We start from the raw sequence: 14,773 nt of genomic DNA on the forward strand, positions 1-14,773 counted from the left end.
GAACCTTGTCTCGTTACTCTGAGTGGGGAGTGGGTGCGGTAGAGAAGACTTCTGAGTTCAGATCTCAGCTTCACCACATATCCTGGGTGCTGTTAAGCAACACTCTTAACTTCCCTGAACCTCAGTCTTTTTGCCTATGAAAGTGGTACTACCGACTCTAAAGTTTATAGCATCGTTGTGAAGATTGCCCCAAGGCAAGATCCAACCCTTCATCACTTTAAAAAAGGGAACAAAGAAAAACAAAAATTGGAGCTTCTACTTCTAGCATTACCAACTTAAAATATTCCTGGGTTATAAAGTTTAAGTGCCTGATAAACTACAAGCAAACTGCTAAATGCATAGCTAGAGTTGAAAGAAAACAGGGGAAATCCCTAGGGACCAAGCCAAAAACACCCCTTAAAATTAGGGACTGAAACCAAACGAGTCCACAAATGCACGAGCTGGATGTTAGGAATCTCTAGTCTTGGGTGCAGGAGAAGACAAGGCTGTGAGAGGCACAAGGGGCACTTGTGGACCTTTGCTGAACCAAAGACCTCCCAGCATAAAACTCCAACCCTAGAAGATGCTGCTTCCAGGTGCTGTCACCCTGGGACAGCCATTCTGGTTGGGGTTATTTTTTTTTTTTGGCCCCATTGTTTTCTGATGGGCCACGGTCTTCCTACTGTTTGGTCAGCGCCCAGACCTGTGGTTAATGATTTTGAGTCTCACCCCAGCCAGTCTGCTCCTTGAAAAGGGGGGAGGGGAAGGGAAAGAGGCTAGATGCGAAATCTACCTGCTAGAGAGCTGACAAGGAAATGGGATATCTCCAGACACTCCGGGTGAGGGGAAGGGGGCGGTGCTGGGTTAACACAGGCTTGTCCTCACCTGGTCTGGGGATCTAGTATATATGCTATGTGCACACTTGGGTGATCCAATCTAAGGAATCAAACCACAGTGATCCCAGATCGGTAGCTCCCCTGGCACCTGGCAAAAGTCTAGGAAATGCCCTCTGGAAGAAAGAGTCTTGAACACAGACCCCTCAGGATCCACTGTTCAATCAGGGGCTACTGTACCCACCCTCTCCCTCCCCCTGGAGTGCATTATGGTGGCCCCAAAGCTATGCACACACAAGCTTTAACAATTTTCAGAAATAAATATAATGAAACATCTGCAAGACACATGATGATAGGTTATGTTCTCATCAAAACCTTCTGTGAAAAGAAAAATCAACAGTTCAACAGAAAAATGGGCAAAGGCTACATATAGTTAATTCGTGGAAAGGCATGGTTAGTAAGCACTTGAAAATGTTCCATTTCACTAATAATTCTTAAACGTGCAAAATAAAATACGGAGATTCTTTGAGTTAAACTCATAAAGACATTTATTTTTTATAAGACTCATTGGGGAAGGACTAGTATATCAGTATATATTCATATGCTGTGTGGGTGGAAGTGTCATTTGTATGCCCTTTCTAGATGTCAGTTTGTTCATTGGTTTCTAGAACATTAAAATGTTCTTACAATCTGCTCCAGTCCATTCACTTTTAGAAAACTGTCTAAATAAAGTCCTATATGTGCATAACATTTTACGTATAAGGATTTTCACTGCGGTATTATCCATGCACACACTTATTGCATATGCACACAGACACATAAATTTTTCCTGAAGCTCTTGAGGGTAAGTTACATACATCATGGTTCTTTACTTCTGAATAGTTCAGTGTGGATTTCCTAAGAACAGGAATATGATCAGGGTACAATTATGAACTTCATGAATGCGCTTCAGTTCTTTATCTAATGTACCATATGTATTCCGATGTTCGTTGATCAGATAATAACCTCGATGGGTTTTCTTTTCCCTCCAGGCTCTAGCGGGCTCTAGCTTAACATTAAGGATTGCATTTGGTTGTCATGTCTCTTCACCTTTCAACTGTCTTTTTTGACTCTAATATTTTTGAAAAATACAGCCACCTCCCCAACTTTTAAAAATACAATGCTTACATTGTGTTTTTCTCATGTTTCTTCATGATTCGATTGTGGTTATGCACCCTTGGCCAGCAACTTACGTAAATGATGGTGTGTGCTGGTCAGCGTTGCCTGATTTCCCCACTATGTAATTACTGGGTTTTTTCCTCCCTTGCAACTAATAAGTAGTCTGTAAGCAGACAGTTTAAGGCCATGGATAAAGGCTTATACGTAAGCATACATATATACTGTTCTTCATCAAAATTTTCCCAAGAGGTGGCGTCCACTCATGGTTCTAACATGATCTGGTCTTTATCATGATGATTGCAGTCCCAACTCCAGCAGTAAGAAGAGCCCTCCCTTCTCCCTACCTGTCTGTCTGTCTATCATTGGTATGGATTCCTGTTTCTTCAATGACTTGTAATTTCATTATTATACTTAATTATTTTAGTGCTCAAATTGTCCCAGATTTGGCCAGTGGGGGCATCTTCAAGGCTGGTTTCTATTTCTTTTTGATATGCCCCTATCATTTTTTTTTGAGCATTCCCTTAATTTCTGAAATAGCAAGATGTTCTAGATTCATCTTCTACCTACCCTCTGCTCCAACCCTAAAATCAGCCATTTCTTTAAGAAGCCTGGGGTCCTTTTAGTGGGAAATGGTATTAGAGACCAACTGCATTGCTAGGGGTGTTCAGGGCTATTTTGGTGTCTTTGCTTCCTGGACCTTTCAACAAACAAAGTTATATGCATACACGTAGCTACAAATATAGATACATCTATACCTGTATATGAACATAAACAAATATGTACACACATAAACATATTTTAGAAATTACTAATTCCCACTGATACCTTCAAATTTCAGTCCAGCTCCAAGGGGTTCTTATTTGTCTCTCCCGTTGTATATTTCTGCATCCCTTTTTTCACAGTGAGAACCCTGGGTCCAAACCACATCAATGCATTTACTCTATTTGCTGAATCTTGAATTAATGTAAAATAACTTTGGAATTGCTTTACCCATGCTACATCAAGAAATAAAATTGCTTTAAAATTTCAAGATTTGTTTGCACTTCTTCCCCAATCCTACGTTATCACATCCTAGACTGAGATTACAGAGTCCAAACTGTGTCATAATTTACTTAGATCAGTTCCTCTTTCCTTTTTTTTCCCCACGTAGTATGTTTATTGTATTTATTCAAGCAAGCAAGGCGTATTTGGTTCCAAGTATTTTTTATTAATAAAATTGAATTTTTTGAATATGTAAGATATTAACATGTTTTCAGAAGTCAAACTATACAAAAAAATTATATTCAGAGAACTGTGACTCCTTCGTATATCCCTTTCCCCCACCCCATCCATTGTAGAAAACAACTTCATTGTTTTTCAGTTTACTTTTCCTGTTTATCTTCTTTTAACGATAAGCAGATATATGCGTGTTTTCTTATTTTCCCTTCTTTCTTACAAAAAAGTGACATACCATATGTGCTGCTTTGCTGTTTTCATTTAGTATCTCCTGGAAACGACTCCACATCGGTTAATAGAGATTTCCTTATTCATTTGTATAGTTGCACTGAGCCCCATTGTGTGTATACATGCCATCGTGTGTTAACCGATCTCCTATAGCTGTACGTTTAGATAGTTCCCAAATTTTGTAATTACAAGTAATCCTGTAATGAATAACCTTGTCACATATATTTTCAGATTGTTGGAGGTCTGTATTCTGGACAAATTCATAAAAGTGTGGTTGCTGTGTGGAAGGGTAAATGCATCTGCTAAACCCCCGCTCCACAAGCTTTGGGCCATTTTGCATTCAGACCCCAACTCCCCCCACCACCTAGGCCAACAACGTGTATTGTCCTCTGCGTCTTTGTCAATGGGATGGGTGAGAAATATTATCACAGTGTCGTTTTAAGTTGCATTTGTCTTATGAGTAAAGTTGAACATCTTTTAAATTATTCAGGGGCCATTTTTGTATCTCTTTTCGTGATTGCCTGTTTGGGTCTTTTGTTCATTTTTCTGTAGGATTTTTGGTCCTTTATTTCCTCAGTTTTTAAAAGCTCTTTATAAATGTGGTATATTAGCTCTTCATCTGTGAGGTATGCTATGGATATTTTCTCCCTGCTTGTCATTTGCTTTTATGGCCGTGCAAAAGTGTTGTTTTACTAGCATGTAGTCAAATATATTGATCTTTTCTTTTATTGCCTCTGGATGTCCAGGCATAGCTTAAAAAATCCCCCCGCCAGCTATCTGCCAGGCAATGTAGTCGTCATCGTAAGCTTGCACCCCGACTTCCCAGCACAGAAGCCCTGGTCAGCTCGATGCAGACCACCTCATTTCTCAAACACCCACTTGGAGGTCTGGCTCATTCTGCCGATACTGGACATCTTTCTTCTGGTCATTCATAAAAAGAGCAGATCTTGTAAGGAGGAAGGGCTAGGCAGTGTCTGGGGGAATGGGAGCAATCTTCTGAATGAGGGAATACATCACTTAGGTCTTATTTAGAGAGCACGTGATCCCAGGGAACGAGCAGGGAATCAGCCTTCCGGCATGAGATCTGTTCCAGCCGCGGTCCCTTCCACCCCCTGGCACGTCCGGCACAAGGCAATGTGTGAGGCAGAGGCTGTGCCCATCCCGTGTCCTCACACTGCCAGCTCCTCCTCTCCAAAGCCCCCCGGCTGGGCTGGATGCAGAGTCTTGGCGGGGACTGTGCTGGGGCCAGATTCGCCCTTGTCCCTGCAGAAGCAGAATCCTGCTTCAGTTACAACGTGTCAGGGAATGGAAGGGTGCTGAGTCAGATCAAGCAACCTTTTCTTACTCCACCCCAGGGGTCTGAACAAGGCACAGATAGAGAAGGCACCTGGGCTGGCCTGCATGTCTTTACCAGTTTGCCAGAGATCATGAACTCTCCTCCCCCAGAGGTGTTGGGACATCCCAGTTCCTCAGCCACTTGATTCTGACCTCCATCCTTCTTTGCTCTGCTTGCTGTCAGGTCACCTGGAGCTCAGGTGGGCTGACTTGGACCCAGGGGCGGGGGTGGGCGCAGGGTGTGGGGACAGTAAAAGAATGGGGCAGCTGGAGAGGGGTGGGCGTGGCTCCCCAGCCTGGGTCTGACAGCTCTGGCTCCATCACAGTGAGGTCGGCCGCTGGCGACGGAGATGCGCTGTGTGTTACAGAAGAGGAGCTGGCAGCCGACGACGATGAGGACATGCCGTCCTTCCCATGCACACAGGAGGGTAAGGGCTCCGGGCTGACCCCAGGCTGGGGACAGACTTGTCTGTCCGCATGGCTTCAAAGCCCTGGCTGTGCCTTCCCCGCTGCTCCCTGGAAGCATTGCATGGGCCTGGGTTATGCGGTACAGATGAAGTCCGAGTTGGACACACGTGACCTCTGTCTCCAGGGCTCCTCCTCAGACCTGCCCGGGACCATCTCCCCCAGGGCCTCTCTTCCAGCTGGCCCAGAACTGTCCCCTTCGTTGTATCCCATGCCCATCAAGTGGCCTGTCCTTCTCAGGCCCACAGGACCAGCTTGGCATGGGGCTGATCTGAGAAACCAACGCCCTCTGAACTGTTATTTGCAGTAGGGCTTCTTGGTGGATTTCGGTAGAGGTTAGAGCAGCTGTTCTCAATCTCGGCTGTGCATGTAACCACCCAGGGACGCCTGAGACCGACCCTTAGAAATTCTGATCTCTTTAGGTCTGGAGTGTGGATGGGCATCAGGGTATTTAAACATTCCTGGTACTCATAATGTGCAGCTGAAGTTGAATCCATCTTAGAAATTTCACAGCTGGGAGCATCACAGCTTTCCTGCTGGCCATTGGCCACCTCCCAGAGCCGCCAGGAACACCTTCTTCCAACCTTCCTCTATAACAAGGACCAACTGATACACTGGAGTCATCCATTTGGCTTCCAGGAGAACTTCTGGTTACCTGCAAAGTTTGGGGACTGGTGACCCACCTTCTGGTTGGCCTGGGACTGAGGGGTTTCCCAAGATGTGTGACTTACAGCTTTAAAACTGAGACAGTCTTGGCAAACCATCCTGGTTTGCCCAATACCAAGGAGTTCCCAGAACAGAAGACTCTTAGTGCTAAAGTCCAGGAAAGTCCTAGGCAAACCGGGAGGAGTTGGTCACCCAATGGTGAGACAAGGCTGGCTGCCCTGTGAGGGGGCTGATGTTTCGGGAAGAGGTGTTTTCCTGCACCATGGGCTGAATGACGAAGCCATGGAGACAGAATGATGGTGTGATGGGCGCGTACTCTGAAGATCCTCGCTGTGGTCTTGCCTATTCGTAAAAGCTCTAGGACCTCCAGAAAAGGCAGTGAAGTGGGTAGAGGCGAGGATCCAGGACAGCTCCCTTTCTGAGGCTGGTTCAAAATGGGATGAGACAGGCCAGAGTAGGAGAACTGACCCTTTAGCCGCGGCCTCTGCCACCGGCCTCTTTTTGTCCCCCCTCTCCACAGGCCGGCCGGGGCCCCGCTGCAGCCGCTGCCAGAAGAACCTGTCTTTGCACACGTCGGTGCGGATCCTTTACCTCTTTCTGGCCTTCCTGCTGGTGTCTGTGGCCGTGCTGGCCTCTCTGGGTGAGTGCAGGCTGCCAGCAGCATCCCGCTCGTCCGGGGCTCTCCACCCCGGGCTGCGGGGGGAAGTTTCTCATCAGGGGTCCTTTCAGTGCCAAAACCCCCTACAAAGACAAACACACATCTCTGTGGCTCATGGACCAGAGCCAGCATCTTCCTGACTAGGGGCTCTTCGTGCCTGATTCAAACTGCAAAGACTAGCTCGTAACTTCTGGTCAATCATTAGCTGTGTGGCCTTGAACAAGGCACTTCCCCTCTCAGGACCTCTGTTTTCCTCCTGGTAAATGAGAGGCTAGGACTAGATAGTAGTTCTCAGTTTCAGCCCCATGTTAGAATCATCGGGGAGCTGTAAAAAAGTATGGATGCCTGCCCCCCACCTCGGATAATGGAATTAATTCAGTAGTTAAGCTCTTCAGATGCTTCCGGTGTACATCCAGGGTTGAAATCGCCAGATCGGACAATGTCTAAGCCCTTGCCATGGCCTTTGTGTTTCTCAAAGTGAGGTTGGATGTGTACCTGCGTCAGGGTTGCCCCCAGGATTTGTTAAAATGCAAATTCCTGGGTCTCCCTCAGACCTACTAAGTCAGAGTCGCGCCAGCGAGGCCCGGGGATCTGAAGTTTGGTGGTTCTCACACACTCAGCAGTTTGTATGACTGTGGTGTCTGACCCAGGTGATGGCGAGCTGCCAGTTTCAGGTAGCTTCTGCCTCTGGATACTAACACCATTTATGTTTAAAAAGTGAAAACAAATTTGAAAGTTTCTTAACGGCAATCTCATTCCATTCTTAGCTTCAGATTTTAAAAAAAGCTTTTTTACTAAGGGAAGCCTGTAGGTTTGTTCGCTCCAATGTACTAGATATTAAAGACAAAGCTGGGACTCAGGTGAGGCACGGAGATGGATAGGATTAAGAATAATTTTTATATTCCTTTCTTATTTGTCCCCATTCTACCCTGTGGTCAGCTCCTAGGTCTAAAATCTGAGGGGGGTGGAAATTAGATATGTATATGTATAATTTATGTACTATTACATATTCTAATATACACATATGTACCCACATATGTATAAACACATATATACACTTAAGGGAGATATATAAAAAGATTATACCTATAGATATATAGATACACAGATATATATTTTTAAGAGATGTGTGACAGGCTCTGGCCATTGGGAAGCCCCACAGAAGAGTGAATGGTTTTGGCCGCAGAGGGGCTGATAAATGGTTTGTCTTCTTAACAAACGACTGCTGTTTCTCTGAGCTAAGACCCTTTTCTCGTCTCTGTTTCCCCTGCAGTTTTCAGGAAAGTGGACTCTCTCTCAGAAGACATCTCCCTGGCCCAGGCCCTTTATGACAAGAAGCTCGTGTCTATGCAGGAAAATCTCCAAGGGCTGGGTGAGTGTCCAGTGTCCAGATGTGCTAGTGACCGTGACAGAAGGCCGATATTACTTGATGGGGGGCGGGGGGCGGCAGGGTTCCTCCCATGCCATGGTGCCCTGGAGCAGGGCAGCCTTCACCAAGCTTCAAGGCATGAGGGAAAGACAGCCATGGCTCCCGGCCTCCCTGTCCAGCTGGAGAACATCCAGCCAACGAGGGCTGCTACCCTGGGAGGCACCCAGGAATGGGGCTCGGGGTTCTGTGAGTGGCATGGATCTAGCAGAGCCTCCAGGTAGAGAAGCAAGCCAGAGACAAGCAAGTCCACTCGCCAAATATCTTCACGTATCTGAAATTATTTTTAAGATCTTCCCTGTGCTCTTGACAAGTCGGCCCTTTCCTCATCACTGCCTTAAAGTTTGCACAGTTTACTGTCTCTTCGTCTCTTGCTTTCACAAGGGACGTTCCTGTTCTGAGAATGAGACAGAAGGAGCCATAATAGAAGGGTTTAGAGGGGGTCTGCTTGGTGGGAAGAGAAAGTCCTATTCTGCCACTAATTAGCTGAGTGACATTTGGCAAGTCACTTTTCTGAGCCTCATTTCTCATCAGTCGCGGGGGAAACTATCCCTGTACCCTTTTCTCCACGAGCTTGTGACGGGCTCAGATAAGCACAAATATTAAAATGTGGGGAGAAATTGTAAAAATAAAATGTAAATGGGAGGTTGTTGGCAACCTCAGAAAAGTTATGAAGATACGTACTCTCAAGAATTTGGTGGTGAGATGGAGGAAATATCCTAAAGCCTACATTTCAGGTCAGAGTAAAGACATTTGGTAGAAATAAGGTTGCATAGAGGTGGCAAGACTTTTCCAAAAAGGATTTCATAGCAGGTCTTAGGAAAGGAAGAGGGATAGGAAAGCCACTTGCCAATTCATTATGCTCTGAGATATTAAAGAAGCAACCTTTGTCCCGTGATCCTTCAGCAACTCAAAATGTTGTCCCTTTCTCCTGAAGAGCTGAAAGCCCCGAACAACTGCTCTTTCTGCCATGAGGCTGGGCAGCTGGGGCAAGAGATCAGAAAGCTGCAGGCGGAGCTGGAGGGAATTCAGAAGATGCTTCTGGCTCAGGAGGTCCAGCTGGACCAGACCTCCCAGACCCACGAACTGCTCTCCACCACCAGCGGTCAGATCTCCCAGGAGATGGGCAATTGCTCCTTCTCCGTCCACCAGATCAACCAGTCTCTGGGGCTCTTCCTGGCCCAGGTGAGAGGCTGGCAGGCCACCACAGCCGGCCTGGACCTCTCTCTGAAGGACCTCACCCAGGAGTGCTACAACGTCAAGGCTGCGATGCACCAGATCAACTTCACCGTGGGGCAGACTTCTGAGTGGATCCACGGGATCCGGCGGAAGACAGACGAGGAGACCCTAACCCTCCAGAAGATGATCGCCGACTGGCAGAACTACACACGGCTCTTCAGCAGCCTGCGCACCACCTCGACCAAGACGGGAGAAGCGGTCAAGAGCCTCCAGGCCACCCTGGGGGCCTCCTCCCAGCGCATCAGCCAGAATTCTGAGAGTATGCACGACCTGGTGCTGCAGGTCATGGGCTTGCAGCTGCAGCTGGATAACATCTCGTCCTTCCTGGATGACCATGAGGAGAACATGCACGACCTGCAGTACCACACCCACTACGCCCAGAACCGCACGGTGGAGAGGTTCGAGACGCTGGAAGGACGCATGGCTTCCCATGAGATCGAGATCGGCACCATCTTCACCAACATCAACGCCACCGACAGCCACGTGTACAGCATGCTCAAGTACCTGGATGACGTGCGGCTCTCCTGCACGCTGGGCTTTCACACCCAGGCCGAGGAGCTCTACTACCTGAACAAGACCGTCTCCCTTATGCTGGCCACCACCGACCTGCTCCGGGAGCGCTTTGGCCTGCTCAGCGCCCGCCTGGACTTCAACGTGCGCAACCTGTCCATGGTCATGGAGGAGATGAAGGCCGTGGACACACAGCACGGGGAGATCCTGCGCAACGTCACCATCCTACGAGGTGAGAGCCAGATCGGGCCGGGCTGCCGGGGAGCTCCCGGAGGGCCCCGGTGACCTTGGGAAACACAGAAGGATCTGGTTTGGGGCAAAAATCTCAGTGGGCTGATACAATCCTGCAGCAAATTCCTGGGGTGACTGGCAGCTTTTACGTCCTTGCCAACCTCTTTTGGAAAAGTGTATGGCTCCTCACTTTGCCCGACATACAAATTTGGATTTTTATGTGCGGATCTGTTTAATTGGGCCCACAGAGACATACAGGTAGATCTCATCTTTTGGAAACTCTGTCTCCTTTTGTTTTCTCCCTTCCCACCCCCTTACTGGTGTTCTCAACCATCTGCAGTTCAGATGCCTGTCACTCTGATGCCCTCTTCTCCTCCCATCTCACCCCCGTCTTAGGCAGAGTTCTTCAGAGATATAGGAGAGAGAGAGAGATTATAAGGAATTGGCTCATGTGATTTTGGAGGCTGGCAAGTCCAAAATCTGCGCAGCTCATGTCCTAGTTCAACTCAAAAGGCTGGAAGCTGCTGTAGAACCAGGAAGAGGCAGTGTGCCAGTTGAAGGCTGTCAGGCTGGAGGATGCTCTGTTACTCAGGGGAGGGTCGGCCTTTGGGTCTATTCAGTCTTCAACTGATTAAGTGAGGCCCACCCACATTGAGGAGGGCAATCTGCTTTACTCAGTACTGATTTTTTTTTTTAACTTTTTTTTTCGTTTGTTTGTTTTTGCGGTACACGGGCTTCTCACTGTCGTGGCCTCTCCCGTTTGCGGAGCACAGGCTCCGGACGCGCAGGCTCAGCGGCCATGGCTCACGGGCCCAGCTGCTCCGCGGCATGGGGGATCCTCCCAGACCGGGGCACGAACCCGTGTCCCCCGCATCAGCAGGCAGACTCTCAAGCACTGCGCCACCAGGGAAGCCCTTTTTTAACTTTTTATTTTATGTTGGAGTAGAGTTGATTAACAATTCTGTGTTAGCTTCAGGTGTACAACAAAGTGATTCAGTTATACATATACATGTATCTATTCTTTTTCAAATTCTTTCCCCATTTAGGTTGTTACATAATGTTGAGCAGAGTTCCTACTCAGTACTGATTTAAATGTTGATTTCATCCATAAACACAATGGAGACACACCCAGAATAATGTTTGGCCAAATATCTGGGTATCCCGTGGCCCAGTCAAGTTGACACATAAAAATGAACTGTCACAAGTGCATCCCTCATCCACCTGACACCCATGCACATCTCCTTAAATCATACTTAATCTCCAAATAAAGAAAGTAACAAGGTCAGAATTCTGCCTAATATACATGATATAACAATCCTGAGAGTAACCCAAAATGCATTAACCCCTTCCCCAGAAGAGGAGGTAAAGTCCTTGAGTGATATTTACTCTTCTTAATATCCCATAACTTAAATATTATGATATAAAGTTAACAATATTTAAATACTGTGATATAAAGTCAATACATTTTGTATTTTTTGTTACATAGTAAGGGGATAAGAGAGGGAACAAAACAAAGATATATACACATATATGTCAACATATAATCATAACACAATGAGGAAATATTCTTGACAATTACAGTCCTTGCTCATGAAATTGGTCAGAGAGTCACAGCTAGTGTTTATAACTACCTTCTTCCGCTACCCATTCCGTATTCCCTTTGCCTTCAGCAAGCACCTCAGCTGGTTGTGCTTCTTTACCTGGTAGGGTGACCCAAACCTTCATTCCTGAAGGGCCATTAGTAGTCCTGCCTGGATTGGGTTGTTGTAATTCTCCATTGACCTTAATCCCAGGACATGGTAATATTGAGAGACGCCCTAAGTGATCTCCTAGATTCCAGACATGCTCTTTCTTACCTCCATTGTGGAGAAGTAGTCTGATTTCTCCTTGGCCGTCAGGGTCAATCATCCCAGTCAGCACAGTAACTTCTTTGTCTGTTATTTCAGAGGCATGAGGAGCCCAAAGTGAGCAGGCAACAGTCTTAACTTCCAGTTCAATGGAACCGTATCTCCTGGCAGAAATATTCCCCTTTGGAACTAAGATCACTAAGCCAGCAGAGCATAAGTTTCTGGGAACAAGAAGCAAAAAATTTGCTAGTGGGGCACTAGGGTTAATAGTGAGTGGTGGCTTCCCATTTCCCCTTCTTGATCCTTGGACCTGAGTCCTGGCTGTAAGAGAAACAGCACCATGTTTTTGTTGCTGATTCAGAGCATATACAGCCCTGCAAGGTATTACCACAGAACTGGCACTGTAACTGAGTCTTCACAAGGCCATTTCACCCTTCTGTTCAGCCAGCTGCTTCAAGACGGTGGGGGACATGGTAACGCCAGTGACTCTTATGATCATGGGCCCACTGCTGCACTTCATTTGCCGTGAAATGAGTTTCTTGATCAGAAGCAATGCTGTGTGGAATACCATGTATAATGCATTCTGCAAGTACATGGCTGGTATTTTTGGTGACGCATTGCATGCGGGGAAGGCACTTCTATATCCAGAATAAGTGTCTAAACCCGTAAGAACAAAACACTGCATGATGGAAGTGGTCCAGTGTAATCAACCTGCCACCAGGTAGCTGTCTGATTACCCTGGGGAATGATGCCATATTGGGGGTTCATTGCTGGTCCCTGCTGTTGGCAGATTGGGTGCTCAGCAGTGGCTGTAGCCAGGTCAGCCTTGGGGCCTGGAAGTCCATCCGTGTTGCTGAACCCATGCATAAGCTCCATCCTTGCTACCATGGCCATTTTGTTCATGAGCCCATTGGTTGATGACAGGGGTGGCTGGAGAAGATTCCTGACTGGAATCCATAGAACAAGTCGTCCTCTTCACTTGATTATTAAAATCCTCCTCTGCTGATATCACCTTTGGTGAGCATTCACATAGGACGCCATGAGATGGACCTCAGCTAAAACTCCACTGATCACCTGACCGCCATAAGTCCCTACTCGGACTGGTGCGTCACAGTGATGGTTGGGTCTCCTGGAATCAGTGTCAGTTCAGAGCTTGTGTCCAGTGGTGCCTGAAAGTTCTGATTATTTCCTCTTGCCCAATGCACAGTTATCCTGGCAAAAGACCATAGGGGCCTTTGGGGATGGCTGGAAAAATGATTTGTAGTAAATATTGTTGGTAGTGTACAAGGGTCCTTCCTCGAGGGGACCTGGCCTCTTCATTCAAGGGGTTCTGAGTCTGTAAAGTGGCTCTAGTCTGAGAATTAACAAGCCATGACTCTTGTTTTAATCATTCAAGTTAGACTCTTGTTCACTTGACCTATTTTCTGCTTACACAGAACACGTAAGAATTAGTAGGCTTCCTGTCTATTTCACTTCTAGGAACCCCATGACGAGCTAGCCAGCCATGGTCTGCAGGAGTCAGGACATTCTGATTGCAGCACTGACCCTGCTGTCAGTTCCAGGGACCATTCCCTCCTTGCCTTCGGGGCTTGAGTGCCACCTCTGGTCCCTGCCACCACGGGCCCAATCACTCTCATTGTGGTTACGTGGCCCAATTCCGTGACTGCAGTTCCCTCTCTGAAGTCTGGCCCACAGAGAAGAGCCAGGGATGCCAGGGCTTCCCTCTCAAGTTTATCTCTCACAGTTGTGGTGAAAGGCATGCCTTCTGGTCCTTCCCAGGGTGGGTGAGTTTCAAATGACAAACTCACTTGAACATTCCCGTCTCCCTAAGTCATGGAATCCCTTTCTCTACATTAACCCAAAGCAGGTCTGGCAATTCTAATTCACTCACTGTGGGTCTCCTTTTGGCCATATTTCAGCCAAGCAGCGAAGCAAACTGTTAGAGCCCTTCCTTCCTCCCCAAGATGCAAAGTTAGATGCAGAATCCCTGCTTAGTGAGCCCGTGGCAATAAATGCCGCCCGATCCAACTTTCCGTTCCTTCCACGATTTATCCCGCAGCCTTAATACCCATCCCCACACGTGTGGCCCGGGTTTCTATCTGCAGGAGTTAGAAAACGCAGAGGGTAGTGCACCTCCTCACAGGTCACGCTTTGTACCTCACTTTAGGGGCTGCTGGGACTTGAGTCTGCTCAGAGGTCTAGACGCCAAGAGCGGTGGTGGGGTCGTCACTGGGGAGAACCAGCAATGTCTTGCTTGTCAGCTGCCTCAGGGGCAGTCATTACCCTTTCCGCAGGTAACGCAGGGTTAACCCCCTGGGACGGGTGGGGGTGGAGAGGCCGCTTCTCCTGGGGACAGAGAGACTGCTGCCGCTGGCAGAGGAGACGCATCAGAATTTAGGGTTCAAGTTCCCCAGCTCCATCAGGGTCTTCCCACACACCCCCATTCCAACTTGCAGGATCCCCTTCCTTCCCAGTCCGTGGCCTGGGTTTAGCGGGAGACACCCTGGGAGGCTGGGAGTTCAACTCGCATTGTAATTCAGTCAGTCACGGGGGAGACTGCGGGTCTGATTTTCAGCCTCTCAGCCCTGTGGCTACGGGGGGTAAGGGTCTCCTTCAGGGCAGACATAGAAGCTTTCAGGTCATTTACGGGCCCTTGAGCTAGGAATTCGAATCCCTGAGCTCAAACTTTTCTTTCCCCACTTTGTCCAGTAACATTAGAAACAACCAGCCAATCTCATCATACTTGTTATTTTGACCAAAATGTTCAAAGGTATAACATACATGGTTGCCTAGATCCTCGCTTAGGCGTCTCCATTATTTTGGGTATCTCTCTTGCCAGGGATTCTCAGGCTGCTTTTACTACTGGATAGAGAGTCCTCAGCATCTTTAAATCTAATCATATTAGAGAGCCCGTTCCAGAAACCACAGACCAAATCAGAAAACTCATCTTTAAAATTCTGTTCACCTGGAATCATTCTTGGTA

At 47.4% G+C, this 14,773-nt stretch overlaps 1 protein-coding gene across 3 annotated transcripts in view; it reads left to right on the top strand.

Annotated features, from left to right (window-relative positions):
* SCARA3 (scavenger receptor class A member 3) overlaps positions 1-14,773 on the top strand; it is a 41,426-nt gene that overhangs the window by 15,223 nt on the left and 11,430 nt on the right. For all 3 annotated transcript variants that reach the window (XM_060155734.1, XM_060155733.1, XM_060155735.1), the window contains 4 exons: positions 5,075-5,176; positions 6,400-6,519; positions 7,811-7,909; positions 8,901-9,944. In XM_060155734.1, coding sequence (XP_060011717.1) covers positions 5,075-5,176; positions 6,400-6,519; positions 7,811-7,909; positions 8,901-9,944 — 1,365 coding nt within the window. The remainder of the gene's footprint in view (positions 1-5,074; positions 5,177-6,399; positions 6,520-7,810; positions 7,910-8,900; positions 9,945-14,773) is intronic.

Source organism: Lagenorhynchus albirostris, chromosome 7 (genome assembly GCF_949774975.1).
Source record: "Lagenorhynchus albirostris chromosome 7, mLagAlb1.1, whole genome shotgun sequence".
In the NCBI taxonomy this organism is placed as follows: Eukaryota; Metazoa; Chordata; class Mammalia; order Artiodactyla; family Delphinidae; genus Lagenorhynchus; species Lagenorhynchus albirostris.